Genomic DNA, 18970 nt, shown 5'->3' with positions numbered 1-18970 from the left:
CGCCAATTAGGGCCAGTGAGTGTGGCAAGCTGCAGAAACACGCTCATGGCGCACCTCTCCAGCCAAGCTCGGCTCTAACATCCCCGCGAATTCAAGTTCTGTCAGATCTTCCATGGCATCATGTGAGCGAGACACGTTTGCCATGAGCAGAATATTTTACAACACCTCGCCCCCCCGTCCCCCCCTCCTTCAAGTCTCGATCATCACGGTCGTGCAGTCATCAGCTTGGGTCATCGATTGTATGAGTAAGTAGTACCGACATCCACCATGTAATGACGAGAAGTCTGAGGCACAAAGGAAATCTAACTACACTGGCGGCATGCAAGCATCCATAATGCAGACAAACACACAACTTGCCAAACATGTCGCATCAGCTTTCCTCCGCTTGAGTTTGGACTGCTCCGGCTGCGGACCTCCTCGATCCCGCAGGTCATTCTCTCTATTCGTTTTCTGTCCTTCTCGTCTCTTGTATTCCTGGAATGCATCGTCCAATCATCGAATACGGGCTTTTGGTTCGTCAACAAGTAGACCAACCCCCTCTCCGCTGTTTGAGCCAAATTCGCCCGCTCATCCCGTCACGGATTCCAGCCTGCATTCGCCCAGTAATCGGCCGAGAGAAAGAGGAGCATGGGGAGACATGGAGACAGAGGCAAAGCAGGCCACTCGCTCACTGCCCTGCAGCCCACCTGCCGCCTGCGTTGCGCACCACAGATTTGCCCTTGTCGCGGCTTATGCAGGTGTCGTTTGAGCATTTGAGTGGATGAACCAGCTCGTCAATCGCCCTGCCACGCCTGCTTTTCCCATTACTCGCGAGTTCGCGGAGGTGTACTGTACTGTTATTAACTGTACAGAGGAGGTGGTGGCCACGGAAAGACGCATAATAAAGACTATTTAATTGGCTTCCCCTGGTCGAAGTCTCCATTCCCAGGGAGGCGACGGCGATCTGCCTTGCCAACGGACCACTATCATTGGGTTGGCCTCGCAGAACCGAAGAAGAAGGGAAAAGGTTGAGAAGAAAAAGTCTTCATGCTGTGTAGTATGACAGATCCAGATTCCGGAGCAAAAGCTACGCCGGTCAATAACCCACCACTGAACCTACAGGTGGTGGTCAAGGTCCGACTCGATGGCAGACAACGCAACCTTGGGAAGTAGTATTTTGGAGACGGAATGAACCACCATCTATGCATCTAGCAGACGGCCCGGGAGTGAAACTCGACTGCATAATACCAGCCCAAGTGTGATCTGCGGGTGCGTTGGGATGTTGATGGGCCGATGTTGTTGGAGAGCCTACTCCAAGAACTAAGGCAATGCCGCAATGAAGCAAAGCACATCACGGGAAGCGAAGTCTGTGGGCAAAATGTTCATCAGACGTGCAGTTGCAGCTACGTCGACGACCAGGGCAAAGGCGACTAAAAGTACTCGGGTCCACCTCTCCCTCTACCTCATGCTACGCTGCCAGGAACCATCGGGACAATCCCGCGCCAGTATCGTGTCGTGTCGTTTGACGGCCACAGACACGACGCCAAAGGGGACGGGGTGAACGATGGAGACAGTGGGTGATGGTGGTGCAGAATCTTTTCTTTTCTTCTTCTGCTTCGCTTTCTGGCTCGGCTCCCTGCCTTCAGTTTCTGCGCGCGTGTGTGCGTGAGTGTGTGTGTGCGTGTGTGATTTTCTGGTGCTGCGCCCATGTCTGGGTAAAATTGCAAACTGCGCCAGCCAAACTGCGTCGAGACCAACGGACGCGGGCCATGCAAACCAAGCAAACGAGCTGAGCTGAGCACCCAACATCGTTGCTGCAAGGTGAAGGTCTGAAGACGAAATAGATGAAGGTCCGGTGGTGATTACCACACAAGACCACGGCTCAGGTTCATCTCGCCTGGGTTTCTGCGCCGCGGCCAACACAACAAATTACCACTGGATCGATCGGTCAGACGTCCTTTCGGCCTATTGAATTGCGAATTGAGATGTGATGGCGGTGTCGAGAGAGAGCCGAATAAGTTGATCTTCAGTCTATCGTCTGCGCGTCTAAACTCTTTTTTTCTCTCTTCCTGTTTGGTCAGCTCGATAGCCCCCCCCCTCGTCGTGTCCTTTATGTCGCGGGGGGAAGGCAGATGGTCGTATTCCAGAACTCTTGGACAAATGAGATTTCCGGAAACGAGATTTCGGAACGAAGCCAAAAGGCTGGATGACAGATCTTAGGTTCTGGATCGTCGCGGTAAACACCATCGCGTATTCTACTAGCGTTGATGAGAAGATGGAAATGGGGGACTCTACAGGTCCCCGTTGTTCACTTGTGTCTCTTCGTATTCTCGGGTTCTTCGGTTGCCTTCCACGGGATCTACGAGGTCCGAAGAGTCGATGAATCAACATCCGTATCGAGTCTGCTAGTCTTCTCCCCTTCAAGATGAACGAGAGGGCCTAAGACGTCCCAAAACGCCATGCTCATGATCCCTCACATTCGTCGCTGTGCGACGTGATAACCTGTCCCATGTCTAGCCCCTTTCTCCATCTCCTGCTGCCTCTGCCTTGTATCTCTCCACCTGCGTTCCACGAGGTCTTGCAACCTGTTTGGATTGCCATCCGCAGCGGGAAGCTGCTTCTTGATCGCGTTCGTCTATAGGGTAGCTTTGCCCACAGTCATACCAACCTTGCGGTGACTGTTTGGCCTGCTGCTTGAGGTCTGACGAAGAGCGTTTCCATCTTCTTTTGACTAATGATGTTGATTGAATGTTCTTTGGTATCTTGTCATGGCCTGATTAGCTACTTTGACAACGCCTCTACTCCTTCTCCGTGCTTGCCAAGACTATCATGGCATCGTCTCCCTTCATCGTCTAAGCCACTTCCGTCCCCGTCCTGGCTGTAATGTAGCTGGCCGACCAGCCATGGGACAATGGCCTGTAGTTGGCTTTGCCCACTGTGTCTCTCATCGGCTGTAATCAACCGATACGCGCGTATGATCATGCTCATCATGTCCACATTGATGGCATCACGCCTTTGCCCTTCCGTCCAACACCCCGCGGCTGTCCACGACCGCCGCCTCTGGGGGTCATGCCGCCGCCCATCATCTCCATTGTCTGCTCATCGGTAGGGAACTCGGTTGATCGGAAGCCTTCCCCCTCTTTGAACATGGTGGTGTACAAGGTCGAGACGGATTGCGTCAACTCGTATAGAGCCTTGGTGCGGTCGCTGTCCGCGTCTGATTGAATCTCGAGGGTGCCGGCTTGCTGATCAATCTTGCCCTGAATCTTGCCGTCAACGATGAGGAAGCCCAGTATGTCCTGGACCTCAGGCTCTGAGATCTTCAGTTGCTTCGCGATCCATGACAGCTTCATACGTGTGTACGGTGCGATGAGCTTCAGGACTCCCTTGGTCCTCATGTTGCGCGTCACTTCGTCAATATTCTCGGCGATGAAAGGGTCGGCAAGAATGTCTTGGTTCTTCTGAAGGACATTCTCGTAGGCGTGAACGTCGTCGCGTTGGTATGCGTCTACCAAGTCGGTCATGGCAGTGATTCGGGGATCCTGCTTGTAGGGCTTCGTCTCCTGCGAGTCAAAGGGGTTGATGGTGGACTTAACCAGCATGGTTGTGAGAAGGAGGTACTTGAGCACCTGGATCCGCTGGAGCGAGCCGGCCTCATCGTAGTTGCGGAAGGATTCGAAGAAGTCTGTTTGCGCTTCGGCCCAGTTCTCCTCGCTCATGTGCATCTTGCCACCGCATTCGCGAATAATTCCCATGATTTTGGGGTGAGGGACAGCGGACCTGACCTTGAGGGCGCGCTGGTAAAGTCTCTTCAGCTGCTTGTTGTTCTTGGTCTCGGCGTGCATCTGGATCTCGAGGGCGTATATCTCCATAGAATATGTGCCCTTGCTGGGATCGTCACTGCCATCTTCTTTCTGACAAGCCTTGTGCAGGTCCCGCAGCTTCTTGATGACTGTGTTATAGTCCTTGCGGTCGAGGAGGAGTTTGGCCAGCTTGATATTCGTCTTCAGCCATAGTCTCTCATTGTTCGTGCTCTGGAAGCTCTCGAGTGTGAGCGAATAGAACTTTTCGACGCACGCCACGGCCTTGGGACTGTCTGATCCCTTCTCAATGTAGTCCAGCATGTTATTGATCGACTTCTCGGAGTAGTTTCTCGTCACGGCCGACTTGACGTAGGTCAGCAGCTCGGCATAATGCTCCGTCGCCTGGTTCCGAGATTAGCATCGCCCTTCTGCTGGTGGCAGGTCGTTCTCCAGAAATTGCTTGTACCTTTTCATACTGCCCCAGCTTAAACTCAAGTTTGATGGCTTGTTTCAAACCTTTGAAACCCCATTCGCCCTTTTCCTCCTCTAAGGGTGGTATGCCCAAGAATTCAGCAATTGCATCCTCGGGATCGGTGAGCTTGAGTTGCTTCGCATTGTAGTATTTGTTCTCGATGCCGACGTCTCCGGAATCCTCATCATCGTCTTCCTCGTACTCAAAGTCGTACCTGCGCCTAGTCAGTCTTGGTGGTTCCTGCCACAGAACCCCGGGTTGGGAGGCCAGTCTGGGGAAAGCTCACTGCTCCTCATCAGACTCCTGCATGAAGTCCTCGTCGTCAGACATCTTGACTAGTGTGAGAGCTATCGGGTACCGGGATAGGTGGTCGCAAGGTGTGCGCTTTGGTGAATGAATTGGCAAGGAGCTGTGAGGGAAGGTGTGTTGAAGGATAATGTAAGTACAGTAGATTTGTTCGTCGTTGGAAATCGAACCGGAAGGTAAGGCTGGTTAACGACGACCGTGACAGTCCCAGGTAGGTGCAGCTGTCTGCCCGTGGTGGACAATGGAGGCGGGGGGAGCTTATCGATTGGCGGACCCACCAACAGCCACTGGCTGCGCACTGACCACATGAATGGAGGCGATCTTTGCTCCCATGCTTTTTTGACAACCGCGCGCCAGCCTTTGACTTTCCTTTGCCTACGGTAAGGTAGTTTCAACATCCATCTCAATCAACAACCGACCTCCACAGCGAATCTTTACACGAATCAACTTCCGACTCGACACATCTCCTATCAAGTGTTGAAGAATACCCAGTGTAGTCCACTAAATAGTCGGCAAGATGGGTGGTGATCTCAACTTGAAGAAGAGTTTCCACCCTTCCCTCATCAAGAACCAGGCCAAGGTCTGGGAGGAGGAACGCAAAGCACTCGATGAGCGCAAGAAGACACAACAGCGCATCAACGAGCTCAAGGAGGAGCGCGAGCGCGAAGAACTTCAGAAGAAGCTTGAGGCTGCAGGACACACCAAACGAGTCGACCGCGTCGAGTTTCTTTACAGCGGACCTACCGATGGACAGACCGGCACGACCGAGGAGCGCGAGAGCTACCTCTTGGGCAAGCGCCGCATCGATAACTTGCTCAAGGGAACGGAACACAAGAACTTGGAGAAGCAAGCTGGGCAGGAGAGCTTCATGGCCCTGCAGACGGCCAACACAGCACGCGACACAGCAGCCAAAGTTCGAGAAGATCCTCTGCTCGCCATCAAGCGACAGGAGCAGGCCGCCTACGAAGCCATGATGAACGATCCTATTAGGCGCCGGCAATTACTTGCATCTATGGGTATGGCAGACGATAAGTCCAAGTCGAAAGACAAGGAGGAGAGACACAAGAGGAGGCATCACAGACACCGGAACGACGACAATGATCGGGAAAGGCATCGCAAGAGGCGGCGATCCTACTCAAGATCGAGAAGCCGAAGCCCGCGCCGTCGGCGAGACGACCCCAACGAAGTAGACCGCTCTGAAAGGCGGCATCGACGCAGCGATTCAGAAGACAGACATCACCAGCGCAGACGTGCTTCAAGATCCAGGTCCCCTCGGAGACGCGATTCTGGTGAAAGAGACGATTATGACAGACGCGATCGACGTGATAGGCGTGACGACCGCGAACGGCGGCGCCGAGACTCAGTTTCCGACGAGGATCGCTCCGCCAAACCACGCGAGAGATCACCCCGAAGCTACGATAGGCGCGGCGACCGGGACGGGGATGCGTCAGTTTCAAGGGGCCGTCGGAACAACGAGAACCGTCGACAAGGGTACGACAGACGACCTGCTGCCCGGACCAATGTATCCAGTGGTGGCAAAGAGGTTGAGGACAAGGGCGCCGAGGAGGAAAGGGCGCGCAAGTTGGCGGCGATGCAGGCAGCCGCTTCAGATCTCGACACGGACCGGGAGCGTCGTCTGGCTGCTCTCGAAGAACGGGAAAACGCCGTGCGACAGGCCGATGACCAGGCAAGAGAGCGATCGGGCAAGTTTGGCGACAGGGAGTTTGTGAATGGTCTGCATCGCAAGGCCGGCAACATGAGCCTCGGGGAGAGGATGGGCCGGGGTAGACAGGGTCTGCAGAGAGACGATGACTGAGGGGCGAATGCGAAAGGACCGGCGAGACCTGGCCGAATCACAATCATCCACCACAAAAACGACCGGCTTGCGGGACAGACTAGAAGACGAGGTCGAGAACTCGCGCGCCAAAGTGCGGGCGCCGTGCGAGCCGACAGAACGGAGCTGGGTCGCAGTAGCCAGCGATCGCCTATGCATGGTCGGGTCCGGCGGGAACGAGGTCGGGATGGGACGCTGCCGGAGGACGGAAGGGAGGGACGACGTACTTGAGCGCGTCTGCGGATTCAGCGCACGAATGCGTGGAAGCTTTAGTGCCGCCAACTGCACGTCAATGGATGATTTCTAGAATGCGAAGCATGTTGCAGGCTGCACGTATGGCGGTGGAACGCTGTAGTAATGGATATCCAAGGTACGGTAACGTCGAACGTTGCCGGATAACAAACATATAGCGAAATGGAACACTAATCCAACGATTTGCGATACGGTGGCAGGCAGTGTTAATTACGTGAGGCATTCATAGAAACAGCAGGCGAACACGACACCCGAATATCCGGGGTAACGGCATTCGGATTGGGTGCGGGAGGCGTTGTCGGGCACAACAGGGGGGGGGGGGGGGGGGGGGGTGTTGAGGATTCAAACCATGATGGAGCGGCGAACCGGTGCTTGGCGGAGGCGAGGCGATGCGTCACGATTCTTGGCTGTGCCTCACGGTCTTCGATGCGCAGGTTTGCGTCGCCAGTGAGGCTGACGATGTCGGGTGCCCTTGCCTTACTGATGGGGAAGGTCAGGAAGTGATGAGGGGTAATGAGGGGTGTTGGTGAGGTGCAGAGAGGAGCAGTAGAGGATACCGGAATGCCTTCAGCGGTCAACCGAGGGGTTTCGCAACCCTGAATAATAACGAGAACATTATATCGGGCAGAGGCCAAAAGAGCAGCCCTTCTCGCACGGAGTCATCACGGGCTTGGGCCTCTGCGCCTCTAGAATCTAAGGTGAAAGGTGTGGTGGATTTGCCCATGTCCTCGATCCGAAAAAAGGCGCCGCTCTCGGGGCTTCCAGCGAGTCGAGCTCCGGCGTTTTGCGGCGGGAGTGTCGCTGGGATACGCCTGCTACAAAGGGCGGTGCTTCCTTGGCCGACGATGGAGTAATTCGTTTGAGTAGTGGAGAGTGTTTGTTTTGACAGAGGTGGGTATCAGGCTTACTTCCTTGGTTCGTTCGATTGTGGGCTATGGACATGAGGATGGTGTGGGATGGGTGAGGGGCGCAGCGAGTAGTACAGTCCACGGCGGTTGGAGGTTGAGCGGCGGGATTGATGAGGTGAAACTACAGGATTGCGTATTTTCACTTCAATTTCTGGTCAGTATACCTTACTTATTGAGATGGGGCAAGGGAATACGGCCGTGATGGCTTCAGCATACATCGGAGCTGCATACTCGTATGTGAGTGAGACGGATGTACAAGGTTTAGAGGTCGGGACATTTGACGATGAATCGTGTCTGGCGTTGTCCAAAGGTGCCGCAGCCGGGCGAAAGAGCGGAAAGCTCATAGCGCAATCGAGCTCCGTTGGAGACGTTTCTGGCGTGCTGTAATAAACCTGTACTAGGTAGCTCTCACGATGCTTTCCTATGTGCGAGTACTTAGAAGTTAGTGCCCCTTAGGGACATTGTCTGCCCCGTTCTGCTTTGCAGTCTTACCAAGAACGGCCTTGACGGGAGTCGAGTTGAGGGGCTCCGGGGGTTCTCAAGCGCCACGGCCATGTTGTGACAGGGGAGAGAGAGAGAAAAGCCAAAAGGCTAAGCTGGAAAAGCATTGGATCAATGATGCCGTTTTGGCGAGACCTCATGGCCGGCGTCAGATCAGCTCACACTGAACACGCACTGGCCCTTGCCCCGAGCCTCTTCATGGCGTCCATCGTGGTGGTTCGTGAGAGGTAAATATCATAGCTTTGCTCAACGTCCGGTTACGTTCGGGACGGAGAGCAAATAGTGGCTTCCTCGGAGGGATTTTCTTTTCTTTTCTCGTCCAGCTCAATCTGATTTCCCTGCTGTGACATGTCTGCAGCTCGATAGTGTGTGCAGATGCGTGCAATTGTGTGGCGGGGAAGTCTCCACTCGTTCAAGTTGTTTCTTCCTGGTTCGCATCTACGAATAGTTTAGCGTCTTCGTACACTTTCACACGGTATGTAGGTAGGCAGCTGTAAATATCCGTACGCTACAGACTGGAGTTGCAGTCCAAGTGAATAATCTCCTGGTTGATAATGGCGCGCTGTGTCAAGGTAAGCGTGTCGAGTAACCACGTAAGGTAAGGTAGGTATCCGTATGCGTTTCTGTGCTCAGGGCATTCTTTGGCAGAGGGACCTCCGCAACCCGGTGGAAGCGCTCAGTCAGTGACATTCATGAGGTTCCCCATTCCGGTGCCTGTGGATTCGTCCAGGTTGTTTTCCCCTTCGTCGCTGTACGGAGTGCCTAGTGTACCGTTCGGAGTACGCAATTACGCCGCCTTCCTGCGCTGGTCCCTTTTTCTGCTCGAGCTGACGCTGATGTGTACTCTCAAAGATGATGATGGCGATGATGATAGTAATAAGTTGTCTTCCAATACCTAGGTACCACAGCCAGAGCGAGGTTTCTTAGGTAACAAGCTGGGAAGGCACCTCACTCCACGTCCCTGCTGTTCCTTCCTGTCTCCATTCAGCTGGGTGGCTTCCTTCCTCAGGTCCTCAGTGTCCATTTCCAGCCCAGCGCCAAAGAGCAGTGAGTGTTCCCGTCTCCTTTCCTCCTGGGCTCACCCCGGCAAGAGTGCCTGACCCTGTCCGCTCTTGCTCTTTTCGACTCCATTGAGTGGCCCTTCTGACTTGATCTCAGCCAATTGAGCAGCGCACCTTCTTCCAACCCAATTTCCCGCTCCTGCATCTTTTGCTCACTCCAAATTCACACTTGCACCTTTTACCTCACTTTGGTCTTGTGCCTCCTTCTCCCATTTGTTTCTTTCCGTCTGCCTGCCTCACATTACCACAGTCACAGCCATCCCCGAGCCACTCCGCTTTGCCTGGCACTTTCCTCTCTAGCAAAAGAAGGCACTATTACACTGCGTAAAGTGCACCTCACCTTCCCTGCTCTTTTTGTCCCCCACCGTTCCCTTATTCCTACACCTGGACCGCACCGTACCGTGCCTTCCTTCCTGCGTTACCTTCGATTGACCTCCCTTCCACTGGCAGGTGGTTCCCCAAACTCCATCGGTCTTTCTTTGTCCGTTTCCTTTCACCACCACATCGCGCACCAACCAGCCGTGCCAACCCACCTGCAAACAACAACCCAGAGCCCTCTCTGGCACCTTTCCCTTGCTGATCAACCGACGAACCACGAACCCTCCCCCAGTTCCCTACTGGCCGACAACAACTTTTTTGCTTTCCACGAACAAGCAAGCAAACAATTCGATCTCGTATCGCACCGACTCACCTCGATCATCCCTCCCTATCCTACTTTCTATAACCCGACCGAACCTACCTCCAGTTCGCCCAGCATGCCTTTGTGCGGTGGTAACAAGACCGTCCAGCGCAAGCTGGTCCTCCTGTGAGACCTCCTCAGACCCCTCCCTCTGTGTCGCCTGGCTGCGACTTGAGGACCTTGGCTAATTGCATTTCAAACTGCAGTGGCGATGGCGCGTGCGGCAAGACATCGTTATTGAACGTCTTTACCAGAGGGTGAGTACAATAATATTTCCTTTACCCTCAAGCCTTGTGGCCTGGAATTGGCCGGTCTTCCAATCGCGCATCTCTTGCTGACTTGACCTAGCTACTTCCCGACCGTCTACGAGCCCACCGTCTTCGAGAACTATGTCCACGGTACGATCCCTTGATTCCCAGCGAATGGCGCCGAGTCGCATGATGCCCCTGGCGCGATTATCCCTCTGCCAATTCAAATACTGACCTGGGGCTGCTAGACATCTTCGTCGACAGTGTCCACATCGAGCTCTCCCTCTGGGATACCGCTGGTCAAGAGGAGTTCGACCGCCTCCGCAGCTTGTCTTACGGTATGATACTCTGAATTTGGTTGGATCAAGAGGTCGCTTGCTAATTAGACGCAGACGATACCGACCTCATCATGCTCTGCTACAGTGTCGACAGCAAGGACTCCCTCGAGAACGTCGAGAGCAAGTGGGTTGGAGAGATAGCCGACAACTGCCCTGGCGTCAAGCTGGTTCTCGTCGCCCTCAAGTGCGATCTGCGCGAGGCCGACAACGAGGAGGAGGAGGCCGCCGAGGGCCAGCAGCGAGAGAAGCGTCCCATGATCTCTTACGAGCAGGGCTTGGAGGTCGCTCGTCGCATCAATGCCCTCCGCTACCTCGAGTGTTCCGCCATGCGCAACCGCGGCGTCAATGAGGCCTTCACCGAGGCCGCGCGCGTCGCCCTCAGTGTCAAGAAGGATCGCGAGGAGTCTCAGTGCATCATCATGTGAGAAACCTCCACTTTGGTGGATCCGTTTCTTGCCCTGATCATTCTTCACCTTCTCACGACCACGATCGAACGAGCAGCCCTTGTTCTGGACGGATTCGAATTCCATTTTTTCAGTGTTTGGCACTTGGAAGGCGTCGGCGTTCCCACGGATTGGACCTTTCAACCTCGATTTGCATCTCGACATTCACACTACGTCTTTTTATTGCAGCTCGTCCAGCTCCTTGGGCAGACGCGACCTTTTCCTTTTCAGTCTGGCGGCTACTCTACGGATTCCGTCGCCGACATGAGTTCTTGATACCTTTGGGCACTGACCACTTTCGAGCAAAATGTAAATACCCGTTTCACTTCACAATGCACATACAGAGTTGGAGGGTCAGGTTTCATTCCCTTTGTCGCTTTCGGTCTTCAACGCGTACGCAAACGGACCGCACGGCCGGAGGAACGGCGTGATTGGCAGGTGGCAGGTGGATAGCATGAGGCATTGATTCAGGGTACCCAGAAGTCTCGGATGGAAGCTCAACAACAGCAGTCAGCTGAGCTCTGGTCTTTCTTCAACTAGCCTGTTCTCAAGCAAGCAAGAAAAGTTGTCTCTAGACGATGCTAAATGAACTCTGTCATTGCAACTACTGTCCCCCCCCCCCCCCCCCCCCAAGTGAAATCAGTAAACCCGGTAACCTCTATTTCCTAGCTGTCAATTGACCGGACCCGGAGATGTAGCAAATGTATCTAAAGGTATCCGGAACATGGGAATTACTATCCGAGAACCTAATCGATAGGGCGGCAAGGGATCTGTCGCCGCAGATTCTCGTGTCCGCTCCGGTCAGAGCCAAAGGATGAAAGAAGGAACGAGTGGTGCTGACCGGGTGTCAAGGCTGAGGATTTGTGAGTGGGTGTCCCGGGAACATCCCCGATCCGTGCTTATCCTTCGGAGCTCAGTCGATGCCCCGGTTGCAATCGGACTGGAGAACTGGAGAACGGCGAACAGATATGGAGGGGTCTTGTCAGCTTGTCAGCACTGTCGGCCGCGAGTTGAGGGACCAGGACCCTGTCGTGCTTGTGTGCTCAACTTGCATTGCTTCAATTTCACTAGACGTTGAGGCTTATCTGTCTGAAGCTGTGTACCTTAGCTTTCGAATGAGATCTACTAGGTATCCCATTGACTGCTGGATGGCGTCACTGCGTCTATCTCCAGTCTTTCTCTAATCTCGCCCTATTTCGAGATTATTTATAGGCAGATATAAGGAAGATAGGGTTGGATTCTCAAATTATTCGTTATTCTCCTTATTAAAGTACATACCTATGTATTGACGCTATCCAGCTGTTGATGGGGTAATGAGCGATCCTGAAGACGCTCAACCTTTCATGGTAATACTCTCATTCACAGTACTTACCTTAGATTCAACAAGATACTCGACAATTTTCATTGACCAACTCCATTCGATGATGAGAGTGCAGATAACATTTCATTTCCCAATGGTCGCTCATGTATGTAAAAGAAAATAGTAATACAAAATGTGAAATATTGTGTTTTCGCTCTCTCCCAACTCCGAATTATTCATCGAACGCCATGATCCATATCATGAACTCATAATAACAGAAGAAACGTCGCTTGGGTTGCCTCAAGATTAATGTTCGAGGACTTAGTCTCCGTGACGGCCCAAGGCCTTGCCACGCTTGGAAACCTCGCGAGCGTGGTACTGCTTAATTTTGGCCCTTCTAGCCTCCTCCTTGGCCTCCTCCTCGAGCCTCCGCACATCGGCTCTCGCTGCGGCAACCATCTCCCTCGCAGCCATGAGCGCGCGGTCGGCCTCCTTCTCAGCTGCCTCGGCGCCCATGACGCGCTCGCGCGCCTGCACGATGCTAGGGTCCATCTCTACGCCCCCACCACCAAATTTGTGTAAAAGACCGCCCTTCCGACCGGACGACGCGTCCGTGGAGCGACGGAAGAGGCCGCCTCCGCCGGTATGGTGGCCGTCGGGAGAAGTGTGGTAGGTTGTCGAGGACAGAGAGGAGTGGGAGGTCGCGGAGGTGCGGGATGTGCGGGCTGTCGGCGTGGGAGAGGGGTCACGGCGCGAAGAGCCGAAGAGGCCGTGCTTGCGGGGGGGCTCGGCAACGGGCTGGTGGTGGACTGGCTCCGGGGAGGGGTCTCTGCGGGAGCCGAAGAAGCCGGTGCGGCGGGGCTCTGAGGGTGGTGGGGTCAGCTCCCGAACTGGCTCGGGAGAGGGTTCGCGGCGGCCGCCTCCGAAGAATGGCATTTTGAGTAGGTATGGGGTTTTTTGTGTGACTTAAAAACGGATGATTTGCTAGGATGGTCTGACGAAAGGCTTGTTTATGCCTACAAGGTTGGGAATTGTGGTTGATGGTGTGGGTGCTTCCGTGGATGCAGGCTTGGGATGCTGGATAAGACGGAACGTAAGAGTCTGGGCGGGAGGAACGTGGAGGTTATATCTAACTCTCCCCTCCTACCTCATACCTTTTCCCCTGATTCTTCCCCCTCCCCATTCTCATTCATGACACTATGGTTCTCCTACTGCTGGACCTGTTAAAGCTCACCGCAAGGTACGTCGCCTGGGCGGACGCCCGTGCCGAGACCCTGGCTGCAGACATTGTTGGCAGGCTGGCATGGTTGATGCTGCACAATGATGCCAAGATGGTCATTCGAATCCCCTTCGTCCGTCACCCATTCCTGCTCAGCGAAGGACAGCTAGCTCTGTTAGACGCTTGGAGCCGATTGAGACGCCGTTTGGCGGGCTTGGTGGTTGGGTGCTGTGCGACTCCAAACCTGTTTGCCAGTGATCTGCGGTCCAAGATCACCATCCTCGGTGACGTCAAAGGTTTACATGGGAAGGATGTGTTGCAGGGGTCGAGGTGTGGCTGGTAAGCCAATTAGAGATTGTTGATGACGAGGGGCTAACCTCTTGTGGAAGGACCCCTAGATTCTTTTCGTTCAGGTCACGCAGGGTCTTGTTCAGGAATGTCTCGCCCTTCCGACCTCCGAGACTGTGATTTGTCTGGTAGTGAATGAAAGTGATGCTGAAATCGGCAGGGGAGCATAATCTCGATTATGACATCGCATACCTTTGGTAAGACGGCGCGGTTACTCTACCCTCTAGACGCCAAGGTGGCTGTGCTGCGATGCAAGGGGTCATTCTTGGTGACGAGATGGTGGGAGTACCAGCAATCGGCTAACGGTGTGTGTGACGGTCGTGTGCCAGCTGGTTTGATGAGCTGGCGCTCGTTCACAGACTGAGACTCGATTGTGATACCAACGGTGCAAGACACTATTGATGGAGGCTAGGGATGACCGTTGACGTTGTGGCTTGGCCTGCAGCACTATGATTTGCCAATGGCTGATATCGCGAATCTCAACTCTCGTATCGAGAAGCAAAGCGGTTTAGCTACGAAAGAGTAGGTGGTTATCCCGAGCTGGCATCCAACTAAGGAGTGATCCTGAAAATTGGTAAGAAGACTTGATCGCGGTTCTCGCGAATCTTGAACCTGGGCCAGTGGGTTACGCTCGGGGTGGGCCATTCCTGGACCCAGGCGCGGCGCGGGCGATGCAGGATGCCAGCCAGGTAACTTGTAAGGCACCCTGTGAAGCTTGATTGGGAATGGTTTGTGGAGAGCCTTCGTTTAATCAAGGTCAAGCTGAGAGTGCCTTGCTGTCTGGCTGTCTGCACACGCACTAGAGTCTCATTGAAGACCCTGTATTTGGTGCACCGGAGTGTGCCGAAGTGCCATGGGGAACTTGGTTCAGAATATGGCGGTGGCTTAGTCTGCGTACCCAGGGTTCGATATCGGCAGATTTGAAGCGATAGAAATCGGCCATGTTGTCTTGAGCGAATGTGATATACGCTGAAAAGACTACAGCAAATAAGGCATTCTGTCGAAATTTAGGTATACACGAGAAACTTGCCGCACACAAACCCATTTGTAAGCTGGCAAGCAGTCTCTTTTTCATATTGTTTCAACATCTGATGAGTGTAGCTGCTGACCTCGATGCATCTTTCTAGAAGAGCTGACTGGTATTCTGCGAAGACCCTTATATTTTTATATGGCGCATGGTAACTTGGCTACTTGTTCCATATCTGAACTCGGGACTATCGAACGATGGAAGGATATATTCTGCTTATAGCCTGCGGCTCGTTCGGCATATTCGCTATGATTTGACACCCTTCTCCAGCTTGCTCTCAACCGGCTCATTGCTCGCCCAGCCCATCCAGGCGACGGCAATGATGAATTTCACTCCTCCAGAGATCCAAAGAGCTCCAGGCATGCCAGCCCCACTTCTCTGCAACCAGCCGCCAATGATACCTCCAAGAACAAGCAAAACAACAGCCAAGAACCTCCTGTTCCTCTTGGGGTTCTCCTTCAGGGGTGCAAAGAGCTTGGGGTCGGATAGAAGATCGCAGTAGACACTGGTCAGGACGTTGGTAGGAACCTCGTTGTATCCCAGAATCCTACTCGTGACAATCTGTCCGCCGAACTGGAAGGCCAGGAGCGCGAGGGGAACCATCACAAGAGGGTTCTCAGATGTTTTGAATTCGTGGTTCGAGTCGGAGCCTTGTACCGAAACCTTTCCGAAATCGGCGATAAGACGCGTCTGAGCAAAGGCAGCGGCGAGGAAAACGAGTGCCGACTGGAGAAGGAACGAAAGAGCGAGAGTGCTTCTGCGCTTGGGGTGAATGTGCCTCGACTTGGAGAAGAAGAAGCACCCAAGCCAGAATGCGGCAATGGAGCTGAGGGACTTTAGCCAGAGGAGGGGCTCGCCAGCCGGAAGTTTGGAGGCGCCAAGAGCCATGAAGATGGTATTTCCTTCAAACAGGTCAGTCTCACATGTTGCTTTCCCTTCCTGATAGCTAAAAAAAAAATCTCACCTGTTTGCATACTGACGAAGACACCAGCTGCGTTTACTGCCACACTGTCGCACAAGCCGGATACGAGACAGCAAGCGAGGACTGGGACATCGGTATAACGGATGTTGACATCGTCACGGAGCCAGTCACCGAAGCTGCGCCGCTGAATCTCGTTCCTTGGTTGCTCGTTTCCGGCATCGGTGTCGGATGAGTCTGCGACCTGCAGACCACTTTGCGCGCTCATATTGGCTACTTTGATGGTTCCGCGATCTTTGGGTGAAGGTGGAATTCGAGGTTAGACAGCGAGATGAGTCAGTCAGGAGCCAGGAGTCAGCCCAGTATTTGAACAAACAACAGCTGAAAATTTCATGGGTTCATCCCGCAGACCTTGTCTGGGGTTGGGATTGCGTTATCGCATCTAAGCATGTCGCTGCAGGGCGGTTTGCACCACTATTACGTCTCGGGTAAGCGTCCATTCTTGACAAAATCCACCGCCGCGTAATCGGGAGCGGACTGGGCTGCCGAAAATCACGTTTGTTTGGTGAAGTTCGGGGACGATGTGGGTTTTGGCACGGATAGATTGCCGAAATTGGTGTTGGCATTGTGCATACTAAGAAAGAGCATGTCCTTAAGTCAGTCTTGGGTCATTGATGAGTTAAAGTCTCGCTACAGCTTCTTGACGCGGGTGAGGATGTCGAAGGATAGTTTGATTCAAAAAATGTCTCGTTGTGGCCTGACTTGACGAGCGACATCGGTCTAGCCAAGCCGTCTATCACGCGGGACGCGGTGACCGAAAAAAGGCTGAAAATCTTGTGTTTTAGCGGTTGCTTTGTCATTTTAAGGATGTGGGTCTCTCGGTCGGCCCTGACCCGGACGCTTGGGCCCGCCGTGCGCCGAATACCCGATGAATTGCCTTTGCCTTAGCAGCCTTACTCATCTCACCTTGTTCACCTTATTTCCCACCTTACTCACTCACCTTACTTCATCCTCATGTTCCTTGTCTCACTCATTTTCTACAAACCTTCGACGCTTCCAGGGTCGAAGCTTCGCAAACAACTCAACACAACATGGACGACCGCTATTACAGTGAATTCCAGCCCAAAAGGTTGCAGCAATATACGAACTCACACTGCAATCGCACATTTGCGACATGAAAACTCTTCGCGATCAGAGACCCACAGCAACCGACTATCCTCAGGTTGGCTCTCAAGCCTGTAGATCCCAATCGACGACACCTCGACTCAATCACAGCGCCCACAACGCCTCAAGTCGTCTTCTCATTTGATCTTGCTCGGCGCACCTGGTCTCGTCTGGAGCCAGCTATTTTCTCCTATCTAAGAGAGTTCTATCGCTCTTCCTCAAAAACTACCATAGCCTCGAATCACGGCTACAGCAAATCTTACTGGCTGTTTCTGTCTACGGAGTACTGAGGCCCAGCATTGTTAACGCGCTCTCGCGACCCCGAGTCAGGCCCAGATTCTGGCTCGTCACCTCGTGTCTACGATGGCTATTCTTGTCATTTGATCAACAAGTAAGATGCTAGCAACAACAAAACTCGGTCGTATTTTTGGAGAACGAGGCTCAAAAGCTGGGGAATTCCTGTCACTCACCACCCGAATGCCGGATTGATCACCGAGTACAAAGTATTGATCATCGGAGACGCCTTTCAAATCCGCTATTGCAAGTTGGAACCCCAACTTTCTTTTCAGATGCGGCTTGGAATCAAACAACACCACTGCACTCTCAGACTCTGTACCCGACTGCTTGGCAGATGTTGTTTCATGCTTCCAGCTTGGGCAGGTGCCTCGAGATTTACGCTGCGGCGGTGTGATCGTCGACTCCTGAAGCGGGCCCTCTCTAGTATCACACAATGCGGGTATTCACATGGTCATCCGCACCATCAACTACTAACAGGCCCTCGATGCGCTCAACCGTTTGCTTCAGTATCACGAGTACCCCCGGAAGCGCTGGCGAACGCGATTTATTCGCAATGCTTCGTATTTGATCGCTTTTCAATTGCCCATGACGCAGTTCATCAGATCGCCACAGCCGTTTCCCCCGGCGCAAGGTACCATTTCTCCTCCGGCCGGCCCACCAACAATCTCGGGATAATCTTGAGAGTTTCCCAGTCGGTCGCTTGACCGTTTGGCGAATGTCCAACAATTTCCTTTCTGATAACCTTGCTCTGCCGGTGCCACCACGAACCGGGCCCTAGAATGCTGCTCGCCTCTGGTTCGACCGATAGTTATAACGCTAATCCTGGTTGGCGCTGGTGCGGAAACGCTGCCCGTTGCAGATGCGACTCCAAGAACCCAAAGAGGAGAAAGAGACATTGGCAACCCCTTTAATCAACATGCTGCTTGCCACGCGCCCGGCATCCCCTGGCTTGTCTTGCATCTGTCTCTCCGCCTCGCCCACGTTGAGATGAGGCCGCCTCCTATCATTGCTCTCCGTTTGATTGAGTCCCTAACTCAATTCTCGAGTCTGTGCTTTCGGCTTCTTCCCATGCGTGCCTTTGCCCCCATCAGAATAGTGAACGCCATCACCCCATATCCACACTCATTCCCAGCTCTGAATTCTTGGATTTTGAACCCCACCATCGCCATTCCTTTCGACATTCTACAGAGGTTACTTTCTCTCCCTCTGTTCCAACAGCCCGGTCTGTGTCTGCGACGTTGAGCATGGTGAATTCGCCCGTCTCAGACAACACACACTCCTTATCTCTCTCTATTGTCACTCTTTGATATAAGAAGACTTCCACCGCTGGCGCGCTGTGTTGTGCAGACTTCTGGCAATACTAGACGTGTCGCAAACGTCCCAGGTCGCTCATCCCGACAACTGCTCGTTGTTCCTGAAGTCTCATCGCATCATTTCCAATTCACACTCCCTCACAATGCTGTCTCAATACACTCTTTCAGCACTGGCGGTGCTGGCATCGCTTGCCCAGCCCGCGCTCGCTCAAGTCTCGACGAAATGTAATCCGATGAACACAACCTGTCCTGCCGATCCGGCTTTTGGTATGGACTTCAACTTCAACTTCAACTCTACTCCCTCGACCGATGCTTGGGAAACCACCGTCGGCCCTGTCACGTACACCTCCGACAATGGGGCGGAATTCACTATTAGCAAGCAAGGCGACTCTCCCACGATTCGATCCAAGTTTTACTTCTTTTGGGGTCGTACCGAGATCCATATGAGGGCCGCCAAGGGAAAGGGAATTGTGAGCTCTATGATGTGGCTCAGCGACACCTTGGACGAGGTTGATTGGGAATTCCTTGGAATCAAGAACGACGCTTTGAGCAACTTCTT

At 53.5% G+C, this 18970-nt stretch overlaps 8 protein-coding genes across 8 annotated transcripts; 3 read left to right on the top strand and 5 right to left on the bottom strand.

The window, feature by feature from the left end:
* Positions 1–1312: 1312 nt before the first annotated feature.
* BDP55DRAFT_161 (uncharacterized protein) lies at positions 1313–1907 on the bottom strand. Its single transcript, XM_060565677.1, has one exon. It carries the CDS (start codon positions 1786–1788, stop codon positions 1438–1440), a length of 351 nt encoding a protein of 116 aa, XP_060436565.1. The 5' UTR covers positions 1789–1907; the 3' UTR covers positions 1313–1437.
* A 761-nt stretch (positions 1908–2668) lies between these two features.
* BDP55DRAFT_208 (PCI domain-containing protein) lies at positions 2669–4830 on the bottom strand. Its single transcript, XM_060565977.1, has 3 exons — positions 4544–4830; positions 4249–4468; positions 2669–4184 (listed from the first exon to the last, which is right to left on the bottom strand). The coding sequence occupies exons 1-3, from the start codon at positions 4582–4584 to the stop codon at positions 2967–2969; spliced, it is 1479 nt and encodes a 492-aa protein (XP_060436564.1). The 5' UTR covers positions 4585–4830; the 3' UTR covers positions 2669–2966.
* Positions 4831–5077: 247 nt separating this feature from the next.
* On the top strand, positions 5078–6376 carry BDP55DRAFT_538573 (Pre-mRNA splicing factor-domain-containing protein; the record flags this gene model as incomplete). The annotated part of the gene is made up of 2 exons (XM_060567961.1): positions 5078–5923; positions 6110–6376. 2 exons carry the CDS (start codon positions 5078–5080, stop codon positions 6374–6376), a joined length of 1113 nt encoding a protein of 370 aa, XP_060436563.1.
* Positions 6377–7364: 988 nt separating this feature from the next.
* Positions 7365–8288, bottom strand: BDP55DRAFT_128 (uncharacterized protein). The gene is made up of 3 exons (XM_060565489.1): positions 8047–8288; positions 7771–7988; positions 7365–7696 (listed from the first exon to the last, which is right to left on the bottom strand). The coding sequence occupies exons 1-3, from the start codon at positions 8107–8109 to the stop codon at positions 7579–7581; spliced, it is 399 nt and encodes a 132-aa protein (XP_060436562.1). The 5' UTR covers positions 8110–8288; the 3' UTR covers positions 7365–7578.
* Positions 8289–9871: 1583 nt separating this feature from the next.
* BDP55DRAFT_688854 (GTP-binding protein RHO3) lies at positions 9872–10806 on the top strand (the record flags this gene model as incomplete). The annotated part of the gene is made up of 5 exons (XM_060576680.1): positions 9872–9921; positions 10002–10052; positions 10144–10193; positions 10292–10381; positions 10436–10806. 5 exons carry the CDS (start codon positions 9872–9874, stop codon positions 10804–10806), a joined length of 612 nt encoding a protein of 203 aa, XP_060436561.1.
* Positions 10807–12445: 1639 nt separating this feature from the next.
* On the bottom strand, positions 12446–13060 carry BDP55DRAFT_625078 (uncharacterized protein; the record flags this gene model as incomplete). Its single annotated transcript, XM_060571417.1, has 1 exon — positions 12446–13060. One exon carries the CDS (start codon positions 13058–13060, stop codon positions 12446–12448), a length of 615 nt encoding a protein of 204 aa, XP_060436560.1.
* Positions 13061–14964: 1904 nt separating this feature from the next.
* On the bottom strand, positions 14965–15905 carry BDP55DRAFT_625076 (uncharacterized protein; the record flags this gene model as incomplete). Its single annotated transcript, XM_060571416.1, has 2 exons — positions 14965–15620; positions 15683–15905. The coding sequence occupies 2 exons, from the start codon at positions 15903–15905 to the stop codon at positions 14965–14967; spliced, it is 879 nt and encodes a 292-aa protein (XP_060436559.1).
* Positions 15906–18554: 2649 nt separating this feature from the next.
* On the top strand, positions 18555–18881 carry BDP55DRAFT_625075 (uncharacterized protein; the record flags this gene model as incomplete). Its single annotated transcript, XM_060571415.1, has 1 exon — positions 18555–18881. A coding segment is annotated over one exon (327 nt), but the record flags the coding sequence as incomplete, so codon positions are not given.
* Positions 18882–18970: the final 89 nt, after the last annotated feature.

This window comes from Colletotrichum godetiae (genome assembly GCF_030913485.1).
Source record: "Colletotrichum godetiae strain CBS 193.32 chromosome Unknown BDP55scaffold_1, whole genome shotgun sequence".
Taxonomy (NCBI): domain Eukaryota; kingdom Fungi; phylum Ascomycota; class Sordariomycetes; order Glomerellales; family Glomerellaceae; genus Colletotrichum; species Colletotrichum godetiae.
The sequence above is the reverse complement of the archived record's forward strand: the minus strand, read 5'-3'. Positions and strand labels throughout refer to the sequence as shown.